We start from the raw sequence: 16,624 nt of genomic DNA on the forward strand, positions 1-16,624 counted from the left end.
ATAGAGGGCCGTGCTGCGTTTAGGGACTCCTCGCAAGCTCCTACCTCACAGGTTTAGCAATTTTAGCAGTGCAAATATACATCAGTCGTTACTGTGAAATTGTAAAAATCGCTTGTGTTTCAAAACGTGTACTTTAGCGTCTGTGGTTTATAATCAAACCTAATCAAGTCTAAGTACAGAGTCACTGCATTCTGAACCAACAGAAAATACTCAATGCAATTTGCACTTTCAGAGGCAAGTTTTCTAGTCGAAATCCCGCTGTATTATCATAACTCCTACATTTATGGCTGCACGGGAATGCATCTCTTCTAGCCAACAAGTTCCCTCAAATGTGTCACCTTCTGCCCTCGGCTTTTCTTCCAAGAATACTGCCCAGCAGGCGTCTGGAGTTCTGCACAATTACCAAATACCCACAGAGAGCCTATTTAGGACTATTCAGAGACTATGTAAGTGCAATGAGGCCGAGGTTTTGTGTAGAAAACTGTTCCGATAAGTAGAAAACTGTTCTGATAAGTGCTAATTTAATTTCACCTGTCCTTTTTTGACAAAAAGAAGGTAGACTATGTTATCCTAAACAGCTTTTCCTGCTAACCAAAAATAAAGTTTTGGCCAACTGTTGTATGTATGCCAAAACACTGGTTTTTGGGCCATTACTACAAAGGTGAGGTGGTTGCTATTACAAATGAAATCATATTTATCCATGGAAAAGCAGACATTTCCAAAATGCAGATTTATGAAATTTTGACTAATGGCTCAGATTTTTTATTTTTTTTTCTGAATGACCTCGACATCTAGATTCTGGGTTTAGTTTCACAATGCTGTGATATTCCCAGAGCGGAACTACTCAGCTCACAAAAGTTTATTCGTGCATTCCCACAACTTCCTCCACAGCGCTGCAAAAGAGGGTCTGGCTAGTCCACACAGCAATTCCGGGATGGGAGAAAAACGTGCTCTGGCTTATTGGCATTTCTTCAGACCAATCACAATCGTCTCGGGCGGCGCTAAGCACCGGCCGGAGCCACGGTGCCTCTGCAAAATAGCCTCGGGAAGGAACTTGTTTTGGTGGAACGTGTGTACGTTCAAAAGTAGTTTTAGTCGTGCAAGAGAAAACTCTGATTGGACAGATAGTCTAGCTAGCTGTCTGGATTTACCCTGCAGAGATCTGAGGAGCAGTTAACCATAGTCCTCAGAAATCCACCGGAGGTTAGAATACCAACACAAAGGAAGAGTAAGGGGACGGGACATCCGAAAAGCGTGACATCCTGAATGAAAGCAATCCCGGAAGTGGAGCGTTGTGGATATAAACTAAAAATAGATTAACACAGACGTTTTTTTTAGCAATCATTTTTTAGGGGTGCCAGGATCAAGTTTAAGGGTGCTTCAGCACCCCTGAAGAAGGGATACAATGTTGATGTTTTTGGCTTCGATTTATGTGTCTGTGCTTTTAGGACTAACACCAGAGATAGGTGTTCCCAGTGGTGTAGTCTACGTGATACGCAGCTATACGCAGTATACCCACTGAGAAAGCTCCAGGATTTCCATATACCCACTTAAAAATGCCCAATGACACGCAACAACATACATTCCATTATATTTTGGATATATTTTGAATTGTTATCTGTGTTTTACTTCTTCACACACAATAAAGGTATTTCCACTGTAAATCGGTGTATAAAAGTGTATCAGAATGCAGGAAATGAAGTCGTTGATGCTCAAAACTTCCCTGTTGGAGGACACCCTGACCCCCCCCACTATGATATGCCCCCCCTCCTCCAAAGGCAGCCTCCCCCAAAGGCAGATTATGGTCAATATACAGTACAGTATACCCACTACAATACATTAGACTACACCACTGGGTGTAGCAGTAAAACATGGACTCGCCAACTGCGCCCCTTACTGGGTCCTTATGACTACGACCTGCTTGTTACTGGGGGGGGTCAACACAAGCTCTGCAGTCAGTATTTACACGCTTTTCTTTCCTACTTATTTTGCTTTCTCCTTGTACTTCTATCTTCTCCAAAGCTTTAAGATTAGAGTACTGACAGAAAGAAGGACCTAAAGAAAGTATAAATCCATGTAATCTCATGTATATTCAATAGTGACCCAAATAATTGTGATTGTGATTTTTTTTTGCCCCCTAAGTTCCTCCAGCCCTAAGTTCCTCTGCATTGCATCTAGCTATAACTCCGGCTTCACTCCACCAACTCAACCTCATAATTACCGCTAATTTGGTCAGCGAACGCACCCTTTTGCCAAAGCCCGGCTCAGATAATTATCATATTAATGGGCTTTATGGTAATGATGTGATCTGCGAGCAGCTCTAGAGGAAAAGTGGAAAATGAGATGAAGGGTGCAGGATCTGCGATTGTTGAGAAGGACAAACGCTTAACCCGATTCAATATTTAATTTCCCAGCTCTTTCTCCTTTGCCGTCTGACTCTGTGGCTCTCATTTATTCCATCTGTCTCTTCTCTCGCTCCTCCAGGAAGCGGCGGCGTCGAGGAGAAAGGTGCTGATCCTTGACCCCGCGGCTCCCTCTCGGGGACGTTTGAGTATTTAATCCTCCCAGTCTGGAGAGAGAGGGGGATTAGGAATCCTTTCTCTTCTCTTCTCTTCTCTTCTCTTCTCTTCTCTTCTCTTCTCTTCTCTTCTCTTCTCTTCTTTTCACTTCTCTTCTCTTCTTTTCACTTCTCTTCTCTTCTCTTCTCTTCTTTTCACTTCTCTTCTCTTCTCTTCTTTTCACTTCTCTTCTCTTCTCTTCTCTTATCTTATCTATGTTGTTGGCTCTATGTTTCAGCCACTGTGTTCCTACTGAGTTTTATTGATGCTTGACATATAGTATATATTAGTCAGAAATTCTCTCATCTTCTCACGTCTCATTTTCTTTGTTGTCATGTTTTTCTTCTCTTTCTTTTCCTCTGGTGTCTTTCCTTTTGTCAACTGTTTTCCTTTTATTTCCTTTCTTTTTTTTTTACTATTTTCTCCTCCTCTCTGATTTCTTCCCTTTCCTTTCCTTTACTTCTCTATTCTTTCAGTTTGTTTCTTTACTCTTTTTTTCCTCCAGAACTGGGAGCTTCCAGTCTCAACATTGCACTGATGGATAGCATCAGGACATTTCTACAACAGGCATCTCTGCTGAGAAAAGCTATTCAAGACTCTCAGAAATATGGCAGAAGGTTGAAAGAGCATGGTAATAAAAAAACAAATATATATATAAAATATATAAAACTGGAATTGGAAATTGTGTGACTACTACTAATAATCAATAATACTAATTTTGATCATCCAAATTTTAAATCCAAATTTGAAGTCAAAACTTGAAACATGTTTGCAGCATATAAATGTGACAAAATCTACAGTGCAACAGAATCTAATATAAATCATTATATGTATACAGTACAGGCCAAAAGTTTGGACACACCTTCTCATTCAATGTGTTTCTTTATTTTCATGACTATTTACATTGTAGATTCTCACTGAAGGCATCAAAACTATGAATGGACACATATGGAACTATGTACTTAACAAAAAAGTTTGAAATAACTGAAAACATGTCTTATATTTTAGATTCTTCAAAGTAGCCACCCTTTGCTTTTTTTGATAACTCTGAAAACCCTTGGTGTTCTCTCAATGAGCTTCATGAGGTAGTCACCTGAAATGGTTTTCACTTCACAGGTGTGGTTTGTCAGGGTTAATTAGTGGAATTATTTCCCTTATTAATAAAAAAAGCAAAGGGTGGCTACTTTGAAGAATCTAAAATATAAGACATGTTTTCAGTTATTTCAAACTTTTAACAATTTTAATCATATGTACATTCTAACAGTGAAAGACAGAATCCCAAAGAAAATTCCAGAAAATCCCATCATATGAATTTATTAAAATTGATAACCATCTGATGAGGAAAAACAAGTATTTGACCCCCTGGACAAACAGCATGTTAATATTTTGTAGAAAAGCCATTATTGGCCAGCACAGATGTCAAACGGTTTTTATAGTTAGTGACAAGGTTTGTGCACATTTCGGCAGGGATGTTGGCCCACTCCTCCCTGCAGACAGCCTCCAAATCATTCAGGTTCCGAGGTTGTCGCCTGGCAACTCAATTTTAAGCTCCCTCAAAGATTTTCAATCGATTCAGGTCTGGAGACTGGCTAGGCCACTCCAGAACCTTGATGTGCTTCTTCTTCAGCCACTCTTTTGTTGCTTTGGCGGTGTGCTTAGGGTCGTTGTCGTGCTGAAACACCCATCCTCGACCCATCTTCAGCTCTCTCACTGAGGGAAGGAGATGTCGGTCCAGAATTCCACAATACATGGCCCCGTCCATCCTCCCCTCAATACGATGGAGTTGTCCCGTCCCCTTGGCTGAAAAGCACCCCCAAAGCATGATGTTGCCACCACCATGCTTGACGGTGGGGATGGTGTTCTTTGGGTTGTACTCTGTGTTCTTTGCCCTCCAAACACGACGAGTTGAGTTGAGGCCAAAAAGTTCTATTTTGGTCTCATCTGACCACATCACCTTCTTCCAGGCCTCTTCTGAGTCGTCCAGGTGGTGAATGGCGAACTTCATGCGGGCCTGTACATGTTTCTTCTTGAGCAGGGGGACCTTGCGTGCGCTGCAGGATTTCAATCCATGGTGGGGTAGTGTGTTACCAACTGTTTCTTTTGTAACTGTGGTCCCAGCTGCCTTCAGTTGATTCATCAGTTCCCCCCTTGTGGTTTTGGGATGATTCCTCACCGTTCGCATGATCAGGGACACCCCACGAGGCAAGATCTTGTGTGGAGGCCCAGACCGAGGGAGGTTGGCGGTGGTGTGGTGCTTCTTCCATTTCCTGATAACTGCACCGACAGTTGATCTTTTCTCTCCAAGTTGCTTTCCGATTCTCTTGTAGCCCATCCCAGCCTTGTGCAGATCAACAATCTTGTCCCTGATGTCCGTAGAAAGCTCTTTGGTCTTGCCCATGGTGGTGATGTTGGATGCTGGTTGTTTGGGTGTTGACAGGTGTCTTTTATACAGGTAACGAGGTGAGGCAGGTGTATTTGATGTAGATAATTGGTTCGGATTGGGGCTGTGTCTTAAAGAAAGACTAACTGGCTTGTAGGAGCCAGAATACTTGCTGTTTGTCCAGGGGGTCAAATACTTGTTTTTCCTCATCAGATGGTTATCAATTTTAATAAATTCATATGATGTGATTTTTTGGAATTTTCTTTGGGATTCTGTCTTTCACTGTTAGAATGTACATATGATTAAAATTGTAGATTTTTGCATTCTTTGTAAGTGGGCAAACCTGCAAAATCAGCAAGGGGTCAAATACTTATTTCCCCCACTGTATATACATGAACCATATTAACCATCTGTACCAAGTGTTCACAAGTATAGAATGTTGGCTTCATTTCAGTGTCCCGTGGCTGGAAGGAGCTGGTGGAGGCCGTGCAGTTAGTGGTGGGCGGATGGATCCAAATATCAATAATATCGATACCAACGTTGGTAGTGATATTGACCAATACCAGTGTAATGAGATGGATACTTTCATTTTAGCTTCTCTCCAGTGTGCACTGCTGCGGATTCATCAAAGAGACGACCTGGCTGTCTCTGTCTCTGTCAGTGTCTGTGCTGCTGCCGCTCCTGTCACACAGGCTGACACAGCGCGGAGCAGGCACACTTTGCTCCCCCCCTTTTGTGATTTGATGTTGTACCGTCACGTGACCCAGCGGCGCCGGGCAAACAAGCAAGCAAGCACGCATCCAGGCCTGGCTGAATAGAATAGAATAGAATGAATAAAAATATATAATAATGAATAAAAGAATGACCTCTTCTGAAGAGTCCATCATGTTTTTTTTTTAATCCTCCATGTCCTCCTTGGCTACGTAGCAACTTCGTGGAGGAGGGGTGGGGGGAAAGCGCAATCACGGAAGGCTTGTATCATGTGGATGCACCGACAATGTTGTGGTCATTACTTAGAATTCCTCATGGGGGAGACAGAAGCTACGCACTATAGCTTTAAAACTGATTTTTTTTTTTTAGGTGTAAAGGCTCTGACACACCAACCCGATTATCGGCTGTCGGACAGTGTGGCGAGGTCGGTGACTCGAGTCTGTTCGGTGTGTTCCGCGCCGTCGTCCGTCGGAGGAGCCGTTGGCGTTCAGTTTGTGGCCAGTCGGACTCAATGACCAATCTGATTGGTGGAGTGCTAGCCCTTGACCAGCAAATCAGTGTACGAGAAAACCGGAGCTGACAACGCCAGTATCTTCTTGTTACTAGCCATGGTATTTTCTTCTGTTCAGCGAGTAATGACGACAAGGATCCTTCTTGACTACTATCAACACTCTCTGATGAAAACAATGAGTGACGACAGCGTGCTCTGTGTTTACTAGGTCTAGAGAGATGTTCCGTCATTTGCAGTTTTCAGTTTTTTGGGCGACAATACAGATTAACACCGCCTGCTGTTATGGAGACGTATTACGTCGTCGGTGTCGCTTCGGTGTGTTCCGAGGCACTTTTTTGACCTCGGGGAGCCAAGTCCGACAGTCGGCCTCCGGGTTGATGTGTCAGAGCCTTAAAGTGTGTTCACAGTCCACGGCAGGACATTGCTTAGCTTCCGTATTAGTACTCCCGTCTGCGTCTCCTAAACTGGGGGCGTGCCGCCCACCATCTACTGTAGCCAACACACTGATTATGGAGAAGCAGCTCATACAACCCCCACTTCAAAAGATCCAAATCCTTCAACTACATTTCATACTAATACTTCTGTACTTTTACCTAAACTGCACTTTTCAAAGTAGGAATGTAATGGAGAATTTTTCAAATTGTGGAATTGATGTGAGTACTTCTTCCTCCATGGCCTAGGCCCACAGACCCTTTGATGTCCACCATTACATGATTTATAGATCCAACCCACATCACCCCACACAAGCTTGTCTTTCATGTTGCAGTCCAGAAGCCAGTGTTTCCAAAGATCAGACTGCAACGCAGGGAGAAATCTCCGACAAAGATGCAAACTACCACTAGACATTGTAGTCATAAAAAGTGGCATCTTGGACTTGAAAATTGAACTCGGTTTAAATGTAATGTAATGCTTCAGGAGGAAAGAGTTGGTACTTTGTGGTATAAAATATGACACTGTACGTGTGATGTTGTAAAAATGTATTAAAAGAATATAGATTGTCAATGTTCTACATTTTCTACATTCTTAACATGGGTCAACAAATCCTATGAAAAGCACTATATATATATATATATATATATATATATATATATATATATATATACTATATATCTTCTTCCTCTGTGCCATAGAGCTCCATCGTGTCCAAAAACTATTAAATCACATTCATTTGCCACACTGTTGCACCGGCTGATATGTTATGATATGATATGTTATATTACCATGAACACACACACACACACACACACACTTACACACACTGTAGTTCATTTTCTCTCAACAATGTCCTGCTGCCACAAATAGTCTAGAACACCCATTGTAGATTAATTTGCTGAAAATAGTCCCCAACAAATGCTCTATTTCCTCCTGTTTGAGTAACGTTTGATAAAAACTACAGTAACCAGCTGTTTTAGGAAATGACTGAGCCTTTATATATATATCCAAACCCACCACACTCCATTTAAATAAACAGTAATTTTATTATTGTAAACCATACTTCAATCAAATTCGACAGAAACAAAATAAAATAAGCCCAAAGCTGTCTTGGTTCGTTTTTCCGCTGTTCCAACAATCACTTCTCTGATGTGGTTGAAATAAACCCTTAATTCACACACTTACATGTGAAACTATGCTGGCTCTATACACGCTAAAAGTACTGATTATTTGAATGGAGTCTGGTGGGTTTTGCGATGCTGATTTTCGGGGCTGTTTTGGTTAAACAAAAAGGATCTTACTTTTTAACAAAAAGGTCTATCTCTGTAGGGATCCTTTCCATAATGTTGTCAGACAGTTAGAATACTAATCTGAGCCTTTTAGTGGCAGAAACAGCACTTTTAGTGGACGGAAATTGAAGATGCACATTTGCCCTATAGGCTTACATTGCAGCCCGGTTCGCAGCTGGCAGATAACAACATTCTCGCTCAATACTGGTCAAAAATGTATGTTCATATTAGTCACTTGGACACCAATGCATGGGAAAATAGGGTCCACGTTGAAAAATACCGAAATTAGCCTTTAAGGCACAATATGGCTAACCTGATTCCGCCAGATGGATTGCTTCGCATTTGCTCGGCATATCCATCTGGGAACTTTCCGTTGGAGAACTTTTGGGAAGGGGCGAAAAATACTGGTTAGCTGATTGAATAAACCATCTGTCTATCACCACCTGTGCTGGTGATAGACGGGCCAAATCAACCAATCAGATCAAACTCTTTCCTCCGAGAAAAGCCTCCAGTGCCGTTTTATTGCTCTTCTTTCAATGAAGGAATACTTTCTAATTTGGATAAAACTTGCGCGATAGCTACGTTCATCTCATCTGTGGAAGCTAGCACGTTGTTTAGACTAACCGTCGCATCTCGTTGCGTCACACCTAAACCCGCCTCAAAACCAACGCTGATTGGTCAATCGTTTGGTGAACGGCTCCAAATTTTCTCTATCACAAGATGCCAGACTGATCTGCGAGTGGAAAACTGGAGCTCGCCAGATCAGGACAGTCTCACGAGGCTACAATATGGCTCCAGCACCAGCTTCTATTGACATATATGGATTTCCCCCCCCCAGCGATGAAATTAATTCACTGTCACTTCCTTGATGTCCCGTCACACTCTGTTTGAGGTGCTGTGCTGAGAGGTCAGTTTTCAGATTTTATGTTCAGTCCTTGGAAAAGCGCTGCTGTCTGGGGTCAATGCCAGAGCAGCAGATTCAAATGAGCTTTCTGCTCTGAATGCTGCCTGTGTGAATTATTCATGGGCAATATTTAATAAACCTTGCAGTCCATCTCCGTGGAGACTGACCTCAGAGTACATGAGCGGGTTAATACTTGACATTTTCTAAACTTAATTAATAAGGCATTCAGCGGAGTGTTAAATAGAGGTCGCTGGTGCTGGAGATGTCAGCTTAGAAGGGGTTTGGGGATATTGTATAATAATCTAACCATCGATAGACACACGTCTTGTTTCCCGTGTACTTGTGTCTGCGCTGCTTTTTGTGTTTTTTAGGAAATATACATTGATATACAACCATTGATGCATTTTTATGGCATTTTTATGGCTCTCAACGAGGAAGATAAGATGCTCCCTGGGGTTCGGCCTCTGAAAGCCTCTGTAAGCTTTAATATAGCTGAGTTTTTAAAGGCTGCAGGAGAGTGATAAGACTCTGGGATTTGATGTATTTACATGGAGCAAAAGCTCAGGCTTATGCTCTGTGTTTTTATCGCTATGGCGCGAGCCTCCAGGGCTTTACAGCCTTAATTTCATGTAATGAACTAGATGGGGATTATGGAATCACCCAAATTAATAAGCGTTTATTGGCGAGTGCTCTCACTTTAATTGATGCATTCGGTGTCCTCATTGAGAGAAAGGCCAGAGTTCCTGTTGTTTGCTTTACCTCTTTTATATTCTCCCTCTGATTCAGTGCCGCCAGCCATAGCGGCGGTTGCATAACAACTGTTGAATATTCATGCGGAATCGTTTATTGAAGTGTCTCATACAGATGAATGCAGGGACCGGAGTGAAGGTATTTCTTGAAAGCATGACGCTGACCCTTTGGAGGGTTTGTCTAAAATCACATGTGGCCCCAGCCTTGCCCACCCCCCACCCCTCAATTTGGAAATGGTCTAGAACTGCCACTGGACTTGACTGTACTGCCGTGTATCGTGCTGTTGCTTGCCGAACGTGGCAGCATTAGATGTACATTTTTCGAGGTTATCCTCCAGACAGGGACGGTGCCAGAAGGGTAGGGGGGGGGCTCGGGGTGGGTCACCCCCTCCACCCCCCCCCAATCCATTGGGCTAGAGTCCTGTCAATCTGACAATTGTGATTTCCATTGGATCAGAGTACCGTCACTTGGCTGCCTTTTCTACCGATTTCCCCAGCTTTTGTCACATGACCAATTCATGTTTCCATGGTGACTATCCAAAAATCTGATATAATTGAACCATCACTTATTGTTTTTTGTTTTTTAAAGTGGCAGACTGAGCTTTAGAAAATGTGGCGGTGACCCCTCCTGACTGATTATCGGTCCCCCACGCCCCTTACCTGTGGCACCTCATTTCAAAAATCCTGGAATCGCCCCTGCCTCCAGACCGCCTTCTGATTCGGACCCCCCCCCTGACCGAGCTGCTTGTTTAAGTAAGACAGATATCCTAATTAGAAAAAGTGCACAGGAGTTTCTCTCTTTTGGCAGGTGGCTGGAAATGCCATTAGGGCATAATTTGATCAGCTGCTGTGACTTTGTGCAGGTCTAGCAGCAAGGTTAAGATGCTGCACAGAGGTCTATCTGCCTGCCTGTGTCAGACAGTGTATGGGGGGAGAGGGGGTGCAGTGTGTGCTGTTACACCACTAGATGGCACTGTATCTGTATGTAGAATAAGGAAATGAAGCAATGCTGAGGGAAAGAAAAAACTCCTGATACAATGATGTGTGTGGGTTGAGCAAACCTATAACAATAACACTGATTCTAATGTTTCTACTGCTACTGTTATTATAACTTGTAATGTGTGTTGAACATCATATATTACTAAGTTTTTTGTGTAGCCTATGTCAGTTCTTAATCTGCAAATTAATTGACTTTCTTGGAATTGAAAAAGTTCCATCAGAATTGTAGTGAAGTCTTATACTTACAATTGAGTATTTTTACATTGTGGTACTTAAATACTTTTACTTAAGTAAATGTTCTGGGTACTTATTTCACCACTGAAGAAAACATCTGAAAATGCAATCCAGTACCAGCTCATTTGTCCAAAAAAAATACAACTATTTATGGAATAGGATTTTTTTTTTTATCTGCAACGTGTGTAAAACATAATTCTATTACTTTAGCTTTCGCATTATTACAATATTACAAATGCAATGTTTGAGTTCGTTTTCGAAAATAAAAAAGATGGTTTGTGGTTGGAGAAATGTAGACTCATGAATATTAAAATGTGGCGCGTAACAGCGTCAAATGAATGACGCAGTATGCTTATTTGTTTGGATGGAAGCGAAAGAAAAGAACACAAACTGTACACTTTCATATGAGGTTAAACAACAGGTTCTAATGTGATGCTGTTGGATAGAAGCGCACATCTGGACGCGCTCATTTCCTCAGAGAGGGGGATGTATGTGTGTGTGTGTGTGTGGGGGTGGGTAGGCTGTCCCTGTTCTCCCTGCTTCCTCACCCCCCCCTCCAGCAGCCCAGCAGTGGTACGCTCCGCGCTGGCTGCGTTCAGTCTCATTGACCGGCGGACAATCCTCATCAGTACCAGCAGAGCCCCGGAGCTTCCAACACACCGGCCCGTCATTCCCCCCCACCCCCCCATCACAGAGCGAGCAGCAGCAGCCTCCAGCCCCCCCGTCCCGAAATGAAACAGACCCTTAGCGAACTGATGAGGATGAGCCGGATATGCCGGATGGTATTTGCCACTTGTTTGGGATCCTTTATTCTGGTCATCTTTTATTTCCAAAGTATGTTCCAACCAGGTAGGTTCTGCCTCCTCTCTTATCTCTGTGCGCGCGCGCGCGCTGTGTGTGTGTGAGAGTGTGTGTGTGTGTGAGTGTGAGACATCTCGTTTGACAGCCTCTCCTGGCATGTTGTTGACATATTGATTGGTCCAGGCTGTACAGTAACGCAGCGAATACATAATTGATACAGTGTACATGTGTGAACGCGTAAGTCATCCAGCCGGAGTACACCGTTATAAATCGATCTTTCGTGTGGCACAATTAGTCCGGATTGATTGTCTAGTTGCTGCGCTTTTTTTGTGGGGGCTGGTTTTTGTGGAGCGGCTCTTTCTCTTTCTTTGCTGGAAGTGTGGGTTCGTGCGTTTGGCTGTGATTTGTATGTGAGCAACGAAACGTCCAGGAGCTGTTCGTTTCCTTCCCCCCCCCCCAGCTGACAAGTGGCATGGAGATTTTTTTTTTTTGTCTCTGGAAACGTGGCTTGGCGACGGGAATCGCCTGCATGGGCGGCACTGACTGGGGTTTGGCAAAGTGGGCATTTGCAGGCTGACGCGATCCACGTAGAGAGTGCTGCCATCTGGATCGAAAGTAAAGACCAAGGCTGTGATAGGGGATGTCTGTTTGGACCACACGTCTTAAAAGAAACCCCCTATTTAGAGAGCATTTAAACCGTCATTTCTAATCCGTGCGCGTCTGGAGACCCGTTTAACAATTCATCGCACAATTAAGATAATCCTCTCCGTGCCAGCGGCGGTTCCGCGGGGGAGAATGTTCATCCAATTAGGATGTGAAAAGAGGAGATCTGACATGTTGCTTTGCCAAACCTGTTTTTGTTTTACTGAATCAACGCCCCGTGGATGATATCCGCGCTCTTCTAACAGTAGTACAGCAGCGTATCTGTGCGCCAAAATCCGAGAAACCCTGCGTTCAGACGCGCAAAAAGGAAGAGCGCGCGCCGCCGACCAAACAGCGGCGTTGAGTGCTGCTGACCCACAGTAGCCTACAACAGGTTTACTGTACGGCGCAGAATTATGAATCTGTCTGGGTATTTGGTTTCCATTAGCAGAAAGGGAATCATTCCCAAGCAGAAATGATAATCCCATAATGTTGCTGTTGGAGACAGTGTGTCTGCGAAGGCTCAGTGGCTGATTTCCCATAGTCATAGTCTGTATCAGTATAGGGCCAGGTTCGAATAATGGATTCTCTAATTAAAATCCATCTTAGTTTGAGTGATCTGACATGTCTTCCAGAAGCTCAGAGCACTTTCTTTTTCCCCAAACCTCCTGTTGTTACTTAAAAAAAAGTGTTGGACCATGTGCAGTCATTGAAAATAAGTTATTAATGAGCCAAGGCCAATGAGATTGAGTTAGAATAAATAATAAATAGCATAATTTTTCTTTTAGCAAACACTGAAAATGGGTCCCACAGACTTGAACACCACACAAGAGTTAAGGTCAGAGAAACATATGTTCATGGATGATCGCAGATTTTCTCCCGGGTAGACCATAGAAGTAGTGATCACCAATTAGCAGATGGAACTATCCTTGCTATTTTTGGGAAATGTGGTTGAAATGAAAGCCATATTTCTGATTTGAAAATGGGTGAAATTTGACCCGAGGACGACATGAGGGTTAAGTACATTTTCCTGTCGATACTAAGTAACATTTCCAATGCGGGACTTTTACCTCGCATTGTTTACAGTGCGGTATTAGTACATTGACTTAAGGAAAGGATCAGAATACTTCTTTCCACCGCTGGTCTACAGGTGACGATGTGGAAACAGAGTATAGTTCTTGACGTGTGTGAGTAACGGGGGCTGCCGAGGGATGAATCATACACCAGACAGAGAGAAGCACATCGTCCACAGCAGCGTGAAGCCCATCTCTGTGATCAGGAGGGGTTTCTTCTTTAGATACAGCCGCTCTGTGTGAGTCACCGGTATTGCTGCTGGCAGCGGTGGACAATAGACATTTCTAAATCCAAAGAGAATCACCATGACACACATTTGCAGGGAACCTGTAGTGAGATGCAAGGCCAGACTGCACTGTTCTATTCACTTTTTCCACTACGTCTGAGAATAAAGTGACCTTTCTGAATCAATTTTCGGAAGGTATCAGACCTCCCGCATGTCAGCGGACTGCCAAACACCTCAGTGATTGGACCACTCACTGTTTGGTTGACATTGGCTTTAATTTCAGACCCCACTGCTGTTTGTGTACTTGTCATTTTTTCTTTCTTCTGATAATACTAAACACCCAGCATGTAGGAAAGTAGTGATGGGGTAACCCTGGCCTTTGCTACAAACTGGGCTTTTAAATATCTCATAAACAAAACCCTTTTAGAACTCTAATAACAGAAATCGAATAAGTGCTTTGCGAAAAGTATGGCCCGACACAGCGACCTTTATATTTAACCATGTTCACGGCCGGGGCCCGTTATTCTGTCATCAGTTCAAAATCATGTTTAGAAGCAATTCTCAGTACATTAGGAAAATCCATGAAATATCATGCTAAAAGGGTTAGTCGATTAATTGATTAGTTGGGTTGTCGGAACAGTAACGTGCAACTACAGATTAGTTGTTTGAGTCATTTTCAAGCAAAGACAGGGGAAAAAAATGCTAAACATTTTTTTCGCTCAAGCTTGTCATATACTGTAGTATGACAAAATTGCTGCATTTAAAGGGGCGGTACTCGAAATACTGAAGAAAAAAAAAATAAACAGCTGCCCCCACACGGCTCTCACAGATTGTTCCCCATTACGTGAAATACCTATGTTTTTTTCAACACATTCTCTTTCCGATCGCGTCAAAAAGCACTGCTTGGTCAGGTGCCTTTGGCGTTTGTTATTAATGCAAAAAGTCTCGTTTAGAGAGCTGCGTTAGTCATTGAGGAAGTGGTTAGAAGTACTCCGGGTGACCTCTGATGCACAGAAAGTTAAGCTTAAGTCATAAAAATAGCTTAGGCTTTTATGGCATAGAGGTGCATTGTTTGTAGGTTGCGAGAACGGAAGAGGAAGCTGCACCCCACGGTGGCCCCGACCTTGGCGTGTGTGTGTGTAAGATAATTATGTTATATATATATATGTTTTGACATTTCATGAAATGAACAATTAATAAAATAACCAACAGATATTGATAGTGCATGCTAGTTTCAGCCCTGTTAGTATGTTTAAAGTTAAAGAAGGTGAAGTAAGGTTAAAGGGTAAGTTCAGCGTACTAGTACTGCTGTAGTATTAGCCTCTATACTAATTCAGAGTTTGGGTTTTATCTGCTGAGCTTCTGAGATTTCTGAGTTCAAGTCAATTAAATAATTAAAAAGCATTTAAAAAAAAAAAGACATTTGAACCCAGTTCTCTTAGGAACATCTCTCTAACAGAGAAAGGCATGTTTTTACGAATTATCCAGGGTAACGGGAAAGAGATTTTGTACAGAGTGAGACCTCTCCTCTACTGTACATTAAATGAGCCGAGTCTCTCTCTCGCTCTCTCACTCACACACACACGCGCACACGCGCACCCACACACACACGTCCCAACGTGGATGTTTTATTGTGTGGCGGTGATGACAGGGTGCTGCATGCAGGACGCCGTGATTGAAGAGGAAATGTCTGCAGCAGGGTGTTTGTGCAGGAGCTGGGATATGACTTTTAATGCTGCACTGTGTATTTATGCGTGATTGCACAGGTGAGACGGATACTAGCGAGCAGTGTGTGTGTGTGTGTGTGTGTGTGTGTGTGTGTGTGTGTTGTTGTTGACGTACTTTACAACCCTTCTTATCGCTGTTGCTATCTAAATCTGTTTATCTGTCTTCTTTCTGAAATGACTTCATCCTCTTTTGTAATCCTCTTTCTTGATTTTCACTCTCCCTATTCCTCCCCTTTTTCCACACACACACACACACACACACACACACACACACACACACACACACACACACACACACACACACACACACACACACAAATGACAGCACCATTGTTGTCCATCAGATCAAGTTCCAGGCAGCGTCGCCGTGCTTCAGGCATGTTTAGTGGGCCTGGGAATCCCGTCTGGCTCCCCAATGTAAACTCTCACCTCCCTTCCAGGACCTGCGGGGTTGTGACCTCTTGTTAAAGAGACAGAGGGGGGGGTGAAGAGAGACAGTGGTATCACACTGTGACCTTAGCTAACAAACACACACCGAGCAAGGCTTAAAGACTTGCAGAATGTGCCAAATAAAAATGAAATAGACCTGTTAAGATTTTTACTTCTCCTTTTTGTGCTGGGGCGGGGCAAGAAGGGGGGCACGGGGTGGCACTGCCCCCCGCTACCCCCCCGAAATATGATCCCTCTCCTCTGTTGCCCCCCCAATCCATTGAGCTAGAGTGCTGTCAGTCTTACAATTGAGATTTCCATTGGATCAGAGTACTGTCACTTGACTGCATGTTCTTCTTAGCCCTTGTCACATGACTAATTCATGTTTCCATGGTGACTATCAAAAATTCTGATACTGTGGAAGCAGCACTGGAATTATTTTAAAAACAAAGTGGCAGATTGAACCTATAGTAAATATGTATTGTATTTGAAATGTTGCAGCCTTTTGCGATGTGTTTATTGTGCAAGTTGATATTGCCATAACGATTATAAAACGACCAGCATAGAGTTATCCATCAGAGACTGGTGATTTTAGGCCAAACCTCTCATCGTGTATTGGCCAAAATCCCCAAAAGTTGGTGGAGTCCTTAAAGTACTAAATCAAAATGAAATATCCAGCCTATTGAGTCATGAGCAGCAAAAAGCTTTTTTCCAAAATGAGGGTTTTTAAAAGCATATCCCAAGACACAATAGATTCCCTGTACACAAAGTACACAAAGCGGCAGACACACAAATACAAGCAGCCTGTTGATGAAACGTGGGCCATCCGTGCCAAATGGAGGTTGCCACCCCTGTTGTTATATTCCAGCCGAAAGGGCCGGCTTGTTTAGTTTTAGCCGCTGCCTGCTGACAGGCTTGAAGGAGGACCTGTGCCCTTCCACCTCCATTCTGTCTGTCT

The 16,624-nt window shown here is 43.2% G+C and overlaps 1 protein-coding gene across 2 annotated transcripts in view; it reads left to right on the forward strand.

The window, feature by feature from the left end:
* Positions 1–11,491: 11,491 nt before the first annotated feature.
* The window catches only part of chst11 (carbohydrate (chondroitin 4) sulfotransferase 11), a 92,226-nt gene continuing 87,093 nt past the window's right edge, over positions 11,492–16,624 (forward strand). Inside the window, exon 1 of one of the 2 annotated variants that reach the window (XM_028571053.1) lies at positions 11,492–11,616. In XM_028571053.1, the coding sequence (XP_028426854.1) occupies positions 11,499–11,616 (118 nt within the window). In that variant the 5' untranslated portion in view covers positions 11,492–11,498. The remainder of the gene's footprint in view (positions 11,617–16,624) is intronic. The other variant, XM_028571054.1, reaches the window with a different exon arrangement.

This window comes from Perca flavescens, chromosome 23 (genome assembly GCF_004354835.1).
Source record: "Perca flavescens isolate YP-PL-M2 chromosome 23, PFLA_1.0, whole genome shotgun sequence".
Taxonomy (NCBI): Eukaryota; Metazoa; Chordata; class Actinopteri; order Perciformes; family Percidae; genus Perca; species Perca flavescens.